This window comes from Apus apus, chromosome 3 (assembly GCF_020740795.1).
Source record: "Apus apus isolate bApuApu2 chromosome 3, bApuApu2.pri.cur, whole genome shotgun sequence".
NCBI classification, from domain to species: Eukaryota; Metazoa; Chordata; class Aves; order Apodiformes; family Apodidae; genus Apus; species Apus apus.
In genome coordinates, this window is record NC_067284.1 from 104843499 (window position 1) to 104857351 (window position 13853).

The 13853-nt window shown below is 51.8% G+C and overlaps 1 protein-coding gene across 3 annotated transcripts; it reads right to left on the minus strand.

Moving 5' to 3' along the window:
- Positions 1–2991: 2991 nt before the first annotated feature.
- PNOC (prepronociceptin) lies at positions 2992–13473 on the minus strand. 3 transcript variants are annotated; one of them, XM_051614450.1, is made up of 4 exons: positions 13440–13473; positions 9480–9616; positions 4389–4809; positions 2992–3203 (listed from the first exon to the last, which is right to left on the minus strand). In XM_051614450.1, the coding sequence occupies exons 2-4, from the start codon at positions 9597–9599 to the stop codon at positions 3154–3156; spliced, it is 591 nt and encodes a 196-aa protein (XP_051470410.1). In that variant the 5' UTR covers positions 9600–9616; positions 13440–13473; the 3' UTR covers positions 2992–3153. The 3 variants fall into 3 exon arrangements, with proteins under 3 accessions (XP_051470410.1, XP_051470412.1, XP_051470411.1); XM_051614452.1 differs by having other exon boundaries at positions 3178–3203; positions 4318–4809; XM_051614451.1 differs by lacking the exon at positions 2992–3203 and having other exon boundaries at positions 4168–4809.
- Between the last annotated feature and the right edge of the window lie 380 nt (positions 13474–13853).

Below are 13853 nucleotides of genomic sequence, written 5' to 3' on the forward strand. Positions count from 1 at the left end.
TAGGAATATTTTATCTCCATGTTATTTTACTGGGGGCTTCGGCAGGGTGGGAGGTGCCACGGCAGCTTCTTTGCTGAGGGCTTTTGTGGTACGGACTGAGCTGGGACAAAATGGTCCTTATGCTCGTGGCTCTCTTCTGCTTTTTTTTATTTTTACTGGAGAAACTGGTGCAAGGTGGGTTGGTTGGTGAGGTGGGTTTTTTTTATTCCCCCTTCTGGTCTGGGAGTATTTTGGAATTTTTACACTTCAAAAAAAGAAAAAACTTCTCATATTATTACCAGAATGACAGCAGGTTTCCACCATGTCTATCGGGCTGGTTGGCTTTGGGTATATAAGTTGGATTTGTTTTGGGTTTTTTTGTCCTTTCCCTGTTGTTTCCCTTTCCTATTATTTTTTAACTCCCTTCCAACCACCTCCCAGCTGTTGGACTTTTTCTCCCGACACTGAGTCTCTCTGAGTCTCAAGAAAACTCCTCTTCAGCCCAAACCACGGGTAACCCCGACCTGTAAATCCAGCTTGGAGAGTTTTCCTTCATCCATCTGGCTGTCTCGCAGAGTGTGTGTGTATGTATGTATATAGGAACCTCTTAACTGGGCACTAATTAATCGGGAGGCTGCTCCCCCCCCTCTCCAACTGGGACACTCCACCTATCCCACTGCTGGTATGGGTGTGGTGGGACCCTGAAAGACAAAGGAAGCGGGTTTAGCGCAGAGTGACCCTGTGTTGTCACTCAGTAGAGGTGGCACAAGGGGGGATAGAGGAGCAGGGAAGGGGTTGGGGACACTTGTCACTGTGGCCATGCCCCTGTGGGGCCCCTGGCCCAGTGAGGACGATGCCGTATCAAGTGAATTTTCTGTCTTGTTGGAGCTTTTCTCAGCCGTCTTCCAAGTATTTTTATTGTTTAAAGAAAAAAAAAGGAGAAAAAAAAAAAGGAAAAACCATGAAATGTTGATTTTTACAGCAGCAATATGAAATATATTTTATAAGAAATAAAAAGAAAAGTTGCCTGGTAGCTTGCTGGCTCTGCCTTGTCTTTGTCACAAACATGCCCCCCTGACTCCCAGGGACCTCCCCTGTACCCCATGATCCCCTCTCTGGAGGTGGGGACACTTTCTGCCACCGCTTGTGGTTGCTCGCCTTCGACCCGGAGATGTTCTGGAGATGTTTTATCCCTGTTGCAGCTCGGGGAACTCCTTGGCACAGCCATTTCTGGCACCACTAGATAGCACTGTCTGCCTGGCTGTGGCAGTGCTGCTCCCTCCCTTTTTTTTTGTCGTATTTTCCAAAAAAACACGCCAAATTCATCAAGTTTTTAATCTGGAAGTTGCAATTCCTATGGCCTGGCTATGACCTGTCGTGCAGAGGAACTCTGGAACCTCCATTCCCAACTCGCAGCTGGCAAAACAAACCCTCCCACCTGCCAGGGTCTTCCCCAGTTAATTTTTTAATTACCAACCCCTTTTTTCTTTCTGCTTGGCAAAAAAAAAAAAAAAAGCAGAAGTCACCTCGCTGAGCCGAGTCTTAACCCAGTTTGCAAACTGGGATCAAACTGGGGACACTGGTGGCATGGCCACCACACAGCCCTGCCCCTCCATGGCACCGTTTCTATGGCAACGCTGAAAATAGCACTTTGGGGGCGATGCTCTGCTCCCCAGATCTGGGGTCTCTGAAGAAAGCTGGCGACACCCCTCCTCCCCCCCCCCCCCATTTTCAGTGGAGAGGGGGATGCTTTTATTATCCTCATGCAAATTGGTTGTGGGTGTAACGGAGCTGGGTGGAAATTCCCCTTTCTTAGACCCTAGAATTCCCTGTTTTCCCCCAAGTAACCCCCCTGATCCATCCCATTTTTGGCTGAAGGACATGAGTGAAACAGGACTGACACACCCCCCCCCCCCCAGCTCTGCAACAGCCCAGACAAGGGAGGGATTTCCACCATCCCACGCTGGAAATTATGCAAATTGACCCAAATCTCCCTTTTTTCCCCCTAAAATGAAACCATTCTCTAGCTGAATAGGGGGAGGTTGATCCCCCCATGGGGGGGTGGGGCAGCAGGGACCTGCTCTGCAAGCGTTGACCCAAGTGACGGTCGCCAGTCGCAGTAATATCGTAGAAACAGTAAACTAATTTATTAATCCTTTTGCTATGTACAAGTTTAATGGAGAAATCTTTGTATGAAACAATTAAAAAGAACAAGGTCTTGGAATAGATTTCTTTTTTTTCCATTTTCTTTTTTTTTTTCCATAGGGGTAATAACATCTTTTTTTTTGTTTGTTTTACAAACAGTGAAGGCCAGCGCTGCAGGTGAGACCCAGGCCAAGTTGCTTTTCTAAAATTGTTATTTTGGGGGATAGCAAATTAGGCAGGAGAATTAACTGGCTCCAATTAATCCTCCTCGGGAGCGACATGGAAAAAACCCCACCCGTATCCTGGCAGAGGGACTGGGATACAGATACATGCCAGCAGGGATGGAGGAAGGACACAAAGAAAACATGGACACAGTTTGTATTGCTGAGCAAAGAAGTCAACCCCGGGGGCTTCACAAAATGTTAAGGAAAATAACTTCAAAAGGGAAAAATATTTTAAAAACTAAAAAAAAAAAAAAAAAAAAAGAAAAGAAAAATGTCAACATTTCCAGGTGGTTTCTGGGCGCTGGGGTGGGAGCTGGTTCCTGGTGTTGGGTTGGACACGTGGGGATGGAGCCACAGTGGGACGTGACCCCCTTGGCATTCCTCATTGGAAAAGTTGGAAATCAATCTGGTGAGAAGCTGAAAGCCAGGGAAGGCACTGAGAATGGAGGGGGGGGCGGGGGGGCCCTGATTTACTACTGGATGCAAGATGGCTTGTTCACAATCGCCACCCCCCAAAAAAAACCCAAACACCTAAAATTTTCCTTTTTTTTTTTTTTTCCCCAAAAGTGGCTTTTCCCCCCCTTATTTTGCCGACATTTCCGCCCCATCCCCCGCGGTCCTTTCCACCCCCCACCTTCCCGCGCCATCTCGCTCCCCGTCGCCGGCCGAAATTCCTGGTGTCCTGGTTTAAATCGGGCTTTAGTGAGTGAAGAGCAAAGTGATTTCTGAACGCGTGCGAGTCTGAAGCGCTTTGGGGTCCGTCAGAGAGAGGATGGAGGCTGCTCTGGGGCGGGCAGGAGCAGGGTTAATTTTGCCTGTGCCTGGCGGAAGGTGCTGGGATGCGGTGCCGGAACGCTATAAAAAAAATAAAAATAAAACAAAACAAGAAAAAAAAATAGAGGAAAAGAAGGGGAAAAAAAAAAGAAAGGAAAAAATAAAGGAAAAAAAAAAAAGGGGAAAAAAAAAAAGCAGCTGAGCCGAGAGCAGGGGGGAGCGAGGGGCTCTCCCCGGGGGGCGGGGGGTACATGCCCTGATTTAGGACGATGCCACCCGAGGAGGAAAAAAGGAAAGAAAAAAAAAAAGTAAAAAGAACCAAAAAAGAAAAAGGGCTGGGGGGTGAGGGAGATTGTGTTTAAAATTCTCCCAAATTGTAAATCTGGGGATGGTGTGGGGCTGGGTGGTCTCGGCAGCTGCGGGGTGAAGGGGCTGGGGGCTCCGAGCATCCCGCTGTGCAGCCGGTGCCGGGGGAGGGACAGATGCTGGTCCCTGGGGAAAAGCAGCGCAGGGATAACCTGCTGCTGGGGTTGGCAATGGGAGGCTGGAGCGTTTTGGGGAGGACTGGTTCCATTTCTAAAAGGAGAAGGGTCTGCTTTGCTTTATTTTAGGTTATTTTAAAGGGTTTACATTATTTTAATATATTTTTAATTAGCTTTTTTTTACATTTTAAAGTTTATTTAAATGTTTGATTTAGAAATTTTCACCGTTCAAATTTTATGCATTTCATTTAGAATTTTTAATTTTAAAAGGTGTTTAATTTTTTTTTTAAATTTAGAACGTTTTCATTTAAAAATTTATTTATACTTTTTATTTATAAAAATGGAAATTGTTTTAAGTCAATTTTTTTATTCCCCCCTCCCCCGCTCTTTGGGTGCCTGAACCATCCTTCAGCCCTACTCGATGCCAAGGACAAGCCCCTTTCATCCATCCTCCCTGGGGAGATGCTGCCACCAACGGGCCTTTCCCACGTGCCCTTCGGATGCCAAGATGCCGGCGCCCGCTCCCACCATCCCTCCCCGGTCTCCAATTTGGCATTTTCAAGCCATTTCCCAATGTTTTATTTTTATTATCATTCTTTCTTTTAATTATTATTATTATTATTATTCCCCCCCCCTTTTTTTTTTTTTTAATCTGCACCTATGGACATGCGGTGTGGAGGGGCAGAGGGTTGACTTTTTTGGCCATGGCGGACCTGGCCGGGCGGCGCGGCTCTCCGTTAGATCTCGTTGTGCTCGCTGATGCCGCCGCCAAGGTCGTACTCACTGGAACGGGGCGACATGCCCAGGTACTGCTTCAGGAACTCGCTAAACCTCTTCTGGTTGTTCCACTTCCTCGCTGACTTGCGGACCCCGATGAAGCCCCCGTATCGCTTCTGCACCCCCCTGGCCGTCGGTGCCGGCCTCGAGCCGCGCGTCCCCCGGGAGAAACCGCCAACTCGTCGGGAAATGTCCTCGGGTGGCTGCGGGAAGGAGCCCGGTGCCGCTTCCGCGCCTTCCTCCTCCTGGGTGTCCCGGCCCCGCAGCAGCTCGGCCACCTGCCACGGGTTGGGTGGCACCGCGCCGGGCCAGGGGTCGCCGGCGGCCTGGAGGTCGCGGGGCCGTGGGGCGGCTCGGCCGGTGGCGGCGGCACACAGCTCCCAGGTGGCCCGTGGCACGGCTTCACCTTCACACTCCAGGATGCAGATCTGCACAGGAGACACGGGGATGGGTGTCAGGGAGGGTTGGGTGACCCTGGGACTGTGGGACACTGAGCGGTGCTGGGTGGTGTACCCCAAATGTTGTGTGTGTGTGTTCCATACGCCACGCGGTGTACCCCCAAGTACCCCAAAAAATGTCCCTTACCCTCCCTGGAAGTGTGGAAGGCCAGGCTGGATGGGGCTTGCAGCAAGCTGGTCTAGTGGGAAGTGTCCCCGCCCAAGGCAAGGGGTTGGAAGTAGATGATCTTTGAGGTCCCTTTATACAGGTAAACCAGTATAGGATTCTGTGAAATGCCATGTGTTGTTGCCCGAATGCCAGGTTCTTGGGTGTTCTCCCATCCAGCCCATCCAACAATACAATGGGTTGGAAGACACCCAAGGAAAGGTGCCAGCAGCACATCGGCTCTTGCCTGTCCTCATGCAGTGAGGTGTCCTATTTCAAAAGCCATTCCTGGGCTACCAGAGGTGGTGGGGATGCTGGTAAGCCATGGGACAGCAGAGGTGGGAACAGCTCTGGTGTGTGCCCATGGCATATCCTGGTGCTTGGAGTTGTTCCTCTCCAGGGGCAAGACTTTTCTCCTTGTTGAACTTCATGAGGTTCATACCAGCCCATTTCTCCAGCCTGGTGATGCTCCTCTGGATGGCAGCATGACTCTGGTCTACCATCCACATCTCCCAGCTCTGCATCATCTGCTAACTGCTGTGGGAGCATCTGCCACATCATCCTGGTCATTAACGAAGATGTCAAGGTCCTCCAGGTTTTAGTCCACTTTACTGCCCGTTTATCTACCCTGTGTTTCAGCACCTTGTCCATGAGGATGTCATGGGAGACAATTTTGAAGCCTGATGAAAGTCAAGACAAGCTGGTTGTCTAACTGTGGAAAGCTGTCAGGTTGGTCAAGCACAATTTGCCCTTCATAAATCCATGCTGGCTGCTCCCTATGACCTTCTTGTCCTCCAAACTTTTGAAAATGCTTTGCAGGATGATGTGCTCCATCACCTTCCCAAGGCTTGTGGTGATGCCAACCAACCCATAGCTTCCCAGATCCTCCAAGACAGGCGTGTCATTTGCCTCCTCCCAGCTTCCAGGAACCCACCCCAGTCACCACGTCCCTTCAAAGACCATCAAGAGGAGCCTCATCAAGAGGTACCATCGGGCTTCCTCAACACCCATGGGTGCAACCCACTACATTTGTGTCTAATCCTTTTGCAAGAGGCCTTGTCCACTAAGGCACAGCTCTGGCACCGCTGCTGGGTGGTAGCCCCAAGTGGGCTGGTACCACCAAAACCAGAACCTAGAAGAAACCATCCAGGAGTATATCATAGAAGAACCAAACTAAATAAATGCTCAAAGAAACCAGGGCTAGAGGGTCCAGAAGGGAAGGGTCATTTTGCCTTGCCTTGGAGTGTCTCCATCCCAGAGTTAGCTGCACAGTGGGCTCTTTTAAATGCTTAACACCAACTGGGGGAGCCCATGTTGAAGCACGTTGGCATGTCTCATCACTACCGGCCATCTGCAACACTGAATCCCTTGCAAAGACCCTTTGCACCTTGGGTTCATCAGCTTCACTGGATGAGAGGTCCTACAGGTTCCAAGGTGGTATCTCAGGGCTGCAGCTCAAGCACGTAGCTCTGCAGCAGTTGTCTATTTCCACTGCCAAGGGCAGGCAGGCTCTTCAGAAAAAAAAAAGAAAAGAAAAGAAAAGAAGAAAAATGGTTGTCCCAAAGCAGTGGGGGCAAGGGTTTTGTAGGCTGGGACACCTATGAGGATCCTTGTGGAGACACTGAGCATATCCTGCACTGAGCCAAGTACTTTCCTGGGTTCTCCGAGGCTTCGACAGGGTCTACAGCTGATGTGTTCCGGCAGTGGCCCACCCTGGAGATGAAAGATGGTGGATCACATGCAGGTAACAGCTCTAATGAGCTTCAAGAGGAGTTACCTCAGGCATCAGGCTGAAGACCATCAGTGTCCTATCACCCATCCACAAAGCAGGACCACAAACATCCCAGGGTCCTTGGCCATCATGCTGTGGTCTTAATTCACATGGAAATGGCTTCTGGTGACAGTGTCCTCAGCCAACACCAATGCTCCACATTCAGTACCAAAACTGCCTGGGGAGGTTCCTTCTGATCTTCAGGTGGCGTTGATGGTGCCACCATGGGTTTGCACAATCCAAGGATGACTGTGTGACAGAGCTCAGAGGGTGGTGATTAACAGAGCGGGGTCGAGTTGGAGGCCTGTAACCAGTGGTGTCTCCCAGGGGTCAATACTCAGTCTGCACTTGTTCAACATATTCATCAATGGCCTGGATGAGGGGACAGAGTGTATCCTCAGCAAGTTTGTTGATGATACCAAACTGAGAGGGGTGACTGGCACTCCAGAGAGCTGTGCTGCCATCCAGCATGACCTGGACAGGCTGGAGAGCTGGGCAGAGAAGAACCTAATGAGGTTCAATGTGGGGAAATGTAGGGTCCTGCACCTGGGGAGGAAGAACCCCATGCACCAGCATAGGTTAGGGTTGGACCTGCTGGAAAGCAGTTCTGAGGAGAAGAATCTGGGAGTCCTGGTAGAAAGTAAATTATCCACAAGCCAGCAATGTGTCCTTGTGGCCAAGAAGGCCAATGGAATCCTGGGGTGCATGAGGAAGAGTGTGGCCAGTACGTCAAGAGATGTCTTTCCCCCTCTCTACTCTGCCCTGGTGAGGCCACATCTGGAATGCTGTGTCCAGTTCTGGGCTCTCCAGTTTGAAAGCCAGGGAACTACCAGAGAGAGTCCAGTGGAGGGCAACAAAGATGACTGGGGGATTGGAGCATCTCCCTTATGAGGAAAGGCTGAGGGAGCTGGGGCTCTTCAGCCTGGAGAAGAGAAGGCTGAGGGGAGACCTTATTAATGCCCCAGGGTGGGTGCAAGGAGGATGGAGCCAGGCTCTTTTCAGTAGGACCCAGTGACAGGACGAGGGGCAATGGGCACAAGCTGGAACAAGCTGGAACATGGGAAATTTCATTTAAATATGAGCAAAAACTTATTTAGGGTGAGGATGACAGAGCACTGGGACAGGCTGCCCAGGGAGGTTGAGGAGTCTCCTTCTCTGGAGATATTCAAGACCCACCTGGATGCAGTCCTGAGTAATGTGCTCTAGGGGATCCTGCTTTAGAGGGGCAGTTGGACTGGATGATCTCTAGAGGTCCCTTCCAACTCTGACAATTCCATGATTCACTCACATCTTGAAGACCAGTTCCATCAGCTGATCCCTGTCCTGCCCTGGCAGCTGCAATGTTGATGCAGGTATGCCCATAATTTCAGGGGGATCTCCTGTCTCTAGCTCTGAAGGACAGATCAGCCACATTGCCAATGGGACTCTGGCTGTTGCTTTGGAAACAGTGGAAGGTTGTATCAAATCCCACCATGACACTTCTTCCAGCTGAAACTGAGCCTCAAAGGGCCCCAGGTTCCTCTGCTCCTGCTTCAAACCACTCTGGCTTTGGAGATACAACCTTGCACGGTACCCATGGCCCACCAACCATCCCATCTTATCTCCATCTTGCTGACCAGCGAAGTCAGAACATAATGCAGCCCCAGAAGCAGGATGGGGTGGAAAGGGGGAGGTCCCTGTGGAGACACTGGTGCCTTCAGACTGCAAAAGAGCATTTTGCAGCAAAACCAGGGTGGTGGTACCCAAAACCTTGGTAGCAGTGACATGTGATTGCAGGAGGTTTTGCCAGCAAAGTAGTGGCACCGGGGTCACTCCAGCACCTCCACGGAGCCCTGAAAGTCCTGGTTCTTCCTGGTTTTGGGGGGATGTTTCCCAGCCCTGGGACCTTCCCAAGCTGCCAGCTCCTTTTGGGTGAACATCTCAACTCAATGAGATTTGTCATTGCTAATTAATCAGCAAAAGGGGTGGGGGGGAAGCAATGGATAATCCCTTGGGAGTGGTGGGGGATAAGGAAGGAAAGACATGATGCCAGCCAGAGCCTGGCTGCGGTTCAGTGGAGAGGAAAAGAAAGGATTAGGGTCCGGAAAAATCCAAAATGCTCTTTAATGGCTTTTCCCATCCAGTGTCAGAGGCAAATCACGAGGGCAAGGGGGGCTGCAGGGTGCCTGGACCCCCACAAAACACAATGGTTCATCATATGCAAAGCTGGTCCTGTCCTGCTGGGGCTCAGAGGGGAATTTTGGAGGCTTGTTGGAGAATAGGGTGGAGGTCCAGGGTAGTCTGAGGTTGGTGAGGGTGATGAAGGAGCCTCTTGGGACCCTTCTTGTCCCTGTCACTCCTGGATGCTGATTTGGGGTTTGCATCCTCCCTCAGAATCATCTTGTGCCTGGGGGGTGGCCCAAGTAGGAGAGACAGAGCAACCTGGTCTAGCGGAAGATGTCCCCGCCCATGGAAGGGGGTTGGAACTAGATGGTCTTTCATGTTTCTTCCCACACAAGCCAGTCTGGGGTTCTATGATTCTATGACAGTGATGGCAGGTGACATCTTTACCTCGACCATCAGGCCCCCCAGGCCCTCACCCCGATCCTGATGCAAGGAGGAGGGGGCCCGCCCAACAGGGGCAGGGGGAAATACAGCTGGCACAGCACCCATGGCTGCTACCCCAAGGGGTGCTACCCCCCACGGGTGCTACCTACAGGGGAGGACAAGCCAACGGGGACTTACGAGGACGTCGAAGCTGTCGCGGTAGAGGTGGCGGTCGCAGCGCAGACAGTCCCCCCGGCAGTCCCCCCGCGCCCGGGCGAAGAGGCAGAGCAGCAGCAGGTCCCAGAGCACAGCCCTCATGGCGGCACCGGCACCGGCTGCCGTGCAGGAGGAGAGAGGAAAACTGTCAAACTGGGACAGCAGTGGCACCCCTGTGCCAAAATGTTCCCAGCACCCCGCGCCCCCAGATGCGCGTGTTCCCAGTCTCTCTTATCCGTTCAGGAAAGGAGCCCAGCTGCCTTCCCCATCCTTCAAACAGATCCGGCGTGTCCCGTTTTGGTTTTTTTTTTTTTTCCAGGCTATCTGATGGCACAAGTCCTGGGACGGGATTTATTTTAGCAGGTGGACGTGGCAGGGCAGCACGTCCCCAGCTGTCCCCTGAACAGGACGCTTCTCATCCGAGCACCAGCGGACCTTGACAAGGATGTTCCGCTCCAGTTTCCCCCCGTGAACTTTTTTGAGGTGCTGCCACACCTATCCTGATCTTGGGAGGGTCCAGCCATTGCTGCCAGCAGGGATTGCTGGGATCTGAGCCCACCCAGTGGGGAGCAGCGAAGCCAATTTCCAAAGAATCCTCCCATTTCCCATCCAGATTTATTGCCAGCCTGATCTTAAATCTTGACACCGATGTCAGGGACAGGTGGGGGTTAAGTGACATGACCAAGGCTGTGCGCTTCCCTCTCAATTCCTAGAGATTCAGCCCAATGCATCCCCACAGGAAGGCTGGTTCTCCTGACCCTCCCCTCACCCTCATTCTCTTGGGAAAAGGGGTGTGACATCCCCGTGGCCCCTGGGAGCAGGTCCTGCATGGTGTCAGATTGATGAACTAGTGAGGGGATGAGATGGAGACAATGAAAAGAAGCAGAAAAGGGACATGGAATTTGGTGCAACCAAGGTGGCACCAAGGTCGATCCATGCCAGAGCAGCACCCAGAAAACCCCATATCAGGGCACTCAGGGGCGAGGAAGACCTTGGTGACAGTGGCTTTGCAACCCATGTGATGCTCAGCAGCATTTCAGGCTGCTTTTTTGGGGGAAGTTGAGCACCTGGGTGGGGGATCCCAATTTATTCCCCACCCAACCAAGGTGGGGGGATACTCCTACTCCTTGGAATGGACACAGAGCATCCGCCGGGGTCCCCAGCTGGTGTCACGGTCACCTTCCCTCCCAGTTGTCATTTGCTGGAGGGTACAAAGGGAAGCTGATAAGGAGCAGGAATTAAAGCTTAATCTTCATTGAGTCTCATTAAACCTGAGTGAGTCAGAGGCTTGGCAGAAAGCTCCCAGGAGGGGGCAAAGCCCCCCCTCTCCAAAAATCTCTTAGCTCCAAAATGGGGTTGGGCAGAGATGGGGAGGGGGCTACAACCACCCCCAGCTCTGTCGCCATGTCCCCAGGGGACACCGAGTCCTGGGAAGAGCAGATCACATCTGGCTGCAGAGGAGGCTCCGAGATTACGGCTCAGCTTTTCTTCCTGGTTAATTGGAAGATGTTATCGGGTGGGATGCAGTTCCCTGCCACCATCACCAACCAGGGGGGGGAGGAAAGAGGGAAACTACCTCCCCCCCTCCTTTGCACAGCAGTGCCCCCCCCCCCCCAATCAAATCAACCCCTTAAAAATTAAATCAGCCCCTTAAAAGGGAAGAAACAAGCACTGAGAGTTTTTTTCATGCTTCTGCCCTTGGGTGTCTGGGACAAGGGGGGTGGCAGCTTGTGGGGGGGTCACAGCATGAAGCTGCTTCCTGAGTTTCACAGACATAGACACACAAGAAAGACAGAGATGCCTTTTCCCCCATCTTTTTTCCCCCGTTTTTCCATTTTTCCCTTTCCCACCCATTTTTTCCCCCATTTTCCCTCCTTTTTTTTCAATTTTTCACCATTTCCCCCACCTCCTCTTTTTTAATTATTTATTTGTTTGTTTGTTTGTTTCCCCCTCATTTTTTCCTTTGGGAAAAATTTAACCTGGGCCCTATTTCCCAAGGGATGCACCAGCCAGATCCACTGCCCTCATGCCCAAGGGATGCCACCAATCCTGGCATAGGATATGACAGCCCTGGCATCACCCTACAGCCATCCCTGCAGCTCCTGGCTGCTCCTGAGCACCAACGTTCCCCTTCATCCCAGAAAACTAAACCCATCCATCCCAGAGAGGTGCCAGGATATGGCCACGCCATCCTACAAAACACCTTTTGGACCCTCCTCACCACACCCTCCCCCCCCTCCTGCTCCCCACTACACCAGGGGAGTTTTCACTCCAGTTAATTACTCTCATTAACATTTTGGGGGGGAAGAGTTGTGTTTTGTTTTTTTAAATCCAGCCTGCAGTTCAGATAACAGCAGGGTATGGTTATCCATCAGGACAAGTGGTTTGTAATTATTTCTCCGGGTGGGATGATGGGGGAGATGAAGCCGTACAAAAGGGACAGCAGGAAGGATTGAGCTGAGCTTGTGGGATGGGAATAACCCAAGGAAAAGAGGTGGAAGGGGAAGCAGGTGCTGGCTTGAGATGGGTTTTCTTCGCTTCATTTGATGCAATTTGGGTCGGGAGCTCAGGGGCAGTGCTGGGGAGATGCTCTCTGCCTCTCCCCAGAGGATGCTCCATCCCCTCTTCCCATGGGAGATGCCAATAGCAAGGATTATCCTGGCAGCAGGATGGCCACCCTATCCCAAAAACCTTCACCACGGTTTAGGATCAGTCACACCATGCGGGGACCACATTAAGGAGCTCCTCACTTCCCAGCCCAGTACCTCAAATCAGCCCAAATTAATATTTTTCCCTGCTAATTCCCATGTTGCCCAAAGCCAAGGCCTGATCCCAAGGGCCAGAGGGATGTGACCAGGCAGGATCCGACCCCACTGGAGCCAGCATTGAAGGAGTCAAAGCATTTTCCAGTGGAAAACGCACAATATTGTCCAACAGTGTCCCCCACTGGCACAGGCTAAAACACTTCCCTGGCTCCCCCAAAACCCCAGCGATGCTGCACGGTTTTGTGCAGGCAGCTTTGAGGAGGATTTTAGGAAGTGAAGGGATTTGCAAGGATTTTAGGGCAAACTGGAGGGATTTGGGGGGCATTTTAGGGAGAACAAGGGGGGATTGGGGGGGAAGGGGGGGGAGGCAGGTTTGGCTGCAGATGCCAGATGCTTGCCAGAAAAAGAAGCACTTGCTTTTGTCGATCCCCCTCAATCAGGTAATTGGCCATAATTGGCCAAAATTAGACGCCGCGGCGCAACCATAAACACAGATGTGGGCTGGAGAGACCAAGAGAGGCTGCTCAAAGGTAAAAAAGCTTGGGGAGAACATTTCTCCCCACATCCCCACGGCTCAGCCATTCATTCTTGCTTTTGGGGTGGACCGAAAAAAAAATAAAATAAAAGCAACACCAACAACAAAAAAACACCCCATTTTCCTCCTTTTTCTGCTTTTTTTCTGGGAGGTAAAAAGGGATTGTTCGTAAGCCGGGCATCTCCCGGAGCATCCCATGGTGATGTCCTGGCTACAAGAAAACGGGGCAGAAATACCGGATGGGGAAAGTGGTGCTTCAGCATCCCCTGTCCCCCCCACCAAAAGAAAAAAAAAAAAAAAGAAAAATCCCTTAAAAAATCCCACCCATCCCAGAGGAACCCACCATCCCCCTGCCAGCATCCCCCCCAGCTTCGGGCAGGCGGCCCGTGCCGACTCTTGTTGCATCCCTCCAGCTCCTCTCCCGTTGATTTTAGGGCTGGATGGTGAAGCTGAAACTTTGTTATTTTATTATTATTATTTTTTTAGGATAGAGAGGGGGAATATTTCCCCCTTCAGGGGGATGTTTCATTTAATAGCAGGGAAGGGAATAGCTGAGAATCAAAGCCGGACGGACCATCCTGGAGAATAAAAGAACCCCAGCCAAGCCCCTCCAGGATGGGAAATTCAAGGGGATTTTCTTACCTGCGGGTGTGCTGTTGGCTGCCGGCTCCTCTGCTCCGTGCCTCCTCCGGCGCCTGTGCCACGGTGGTATATATAGAGGGTGCACACACACGTCCCCACACCTCCCTCCCCACACACGTGCGTTGCTGAGCCCACCCCCGGGGGCTGCTGGAGAAGGGATGCGCCAGCCGGCAGCTGGGAATCGGGGATGAGCTTCCTTCCCACCCCTCTGCCCTCCGCCTTCCTGCAGCCTTCGCCCTCCTTCTCCTGCCCCAAATCTAAGGGGGAGGGGGTAGCCCCGAAAGAGGTGAGGGGTTGCCCGGCCTTGTGGTTATCCAAAGGTTATCCATGTCTACGGGTTGGGATGGGCCCTCTGGGGTGGGGGGGGCGGTATGAAGCTGCTGCTTGGGGGTTACAAAGACCTGAAGGCACTGG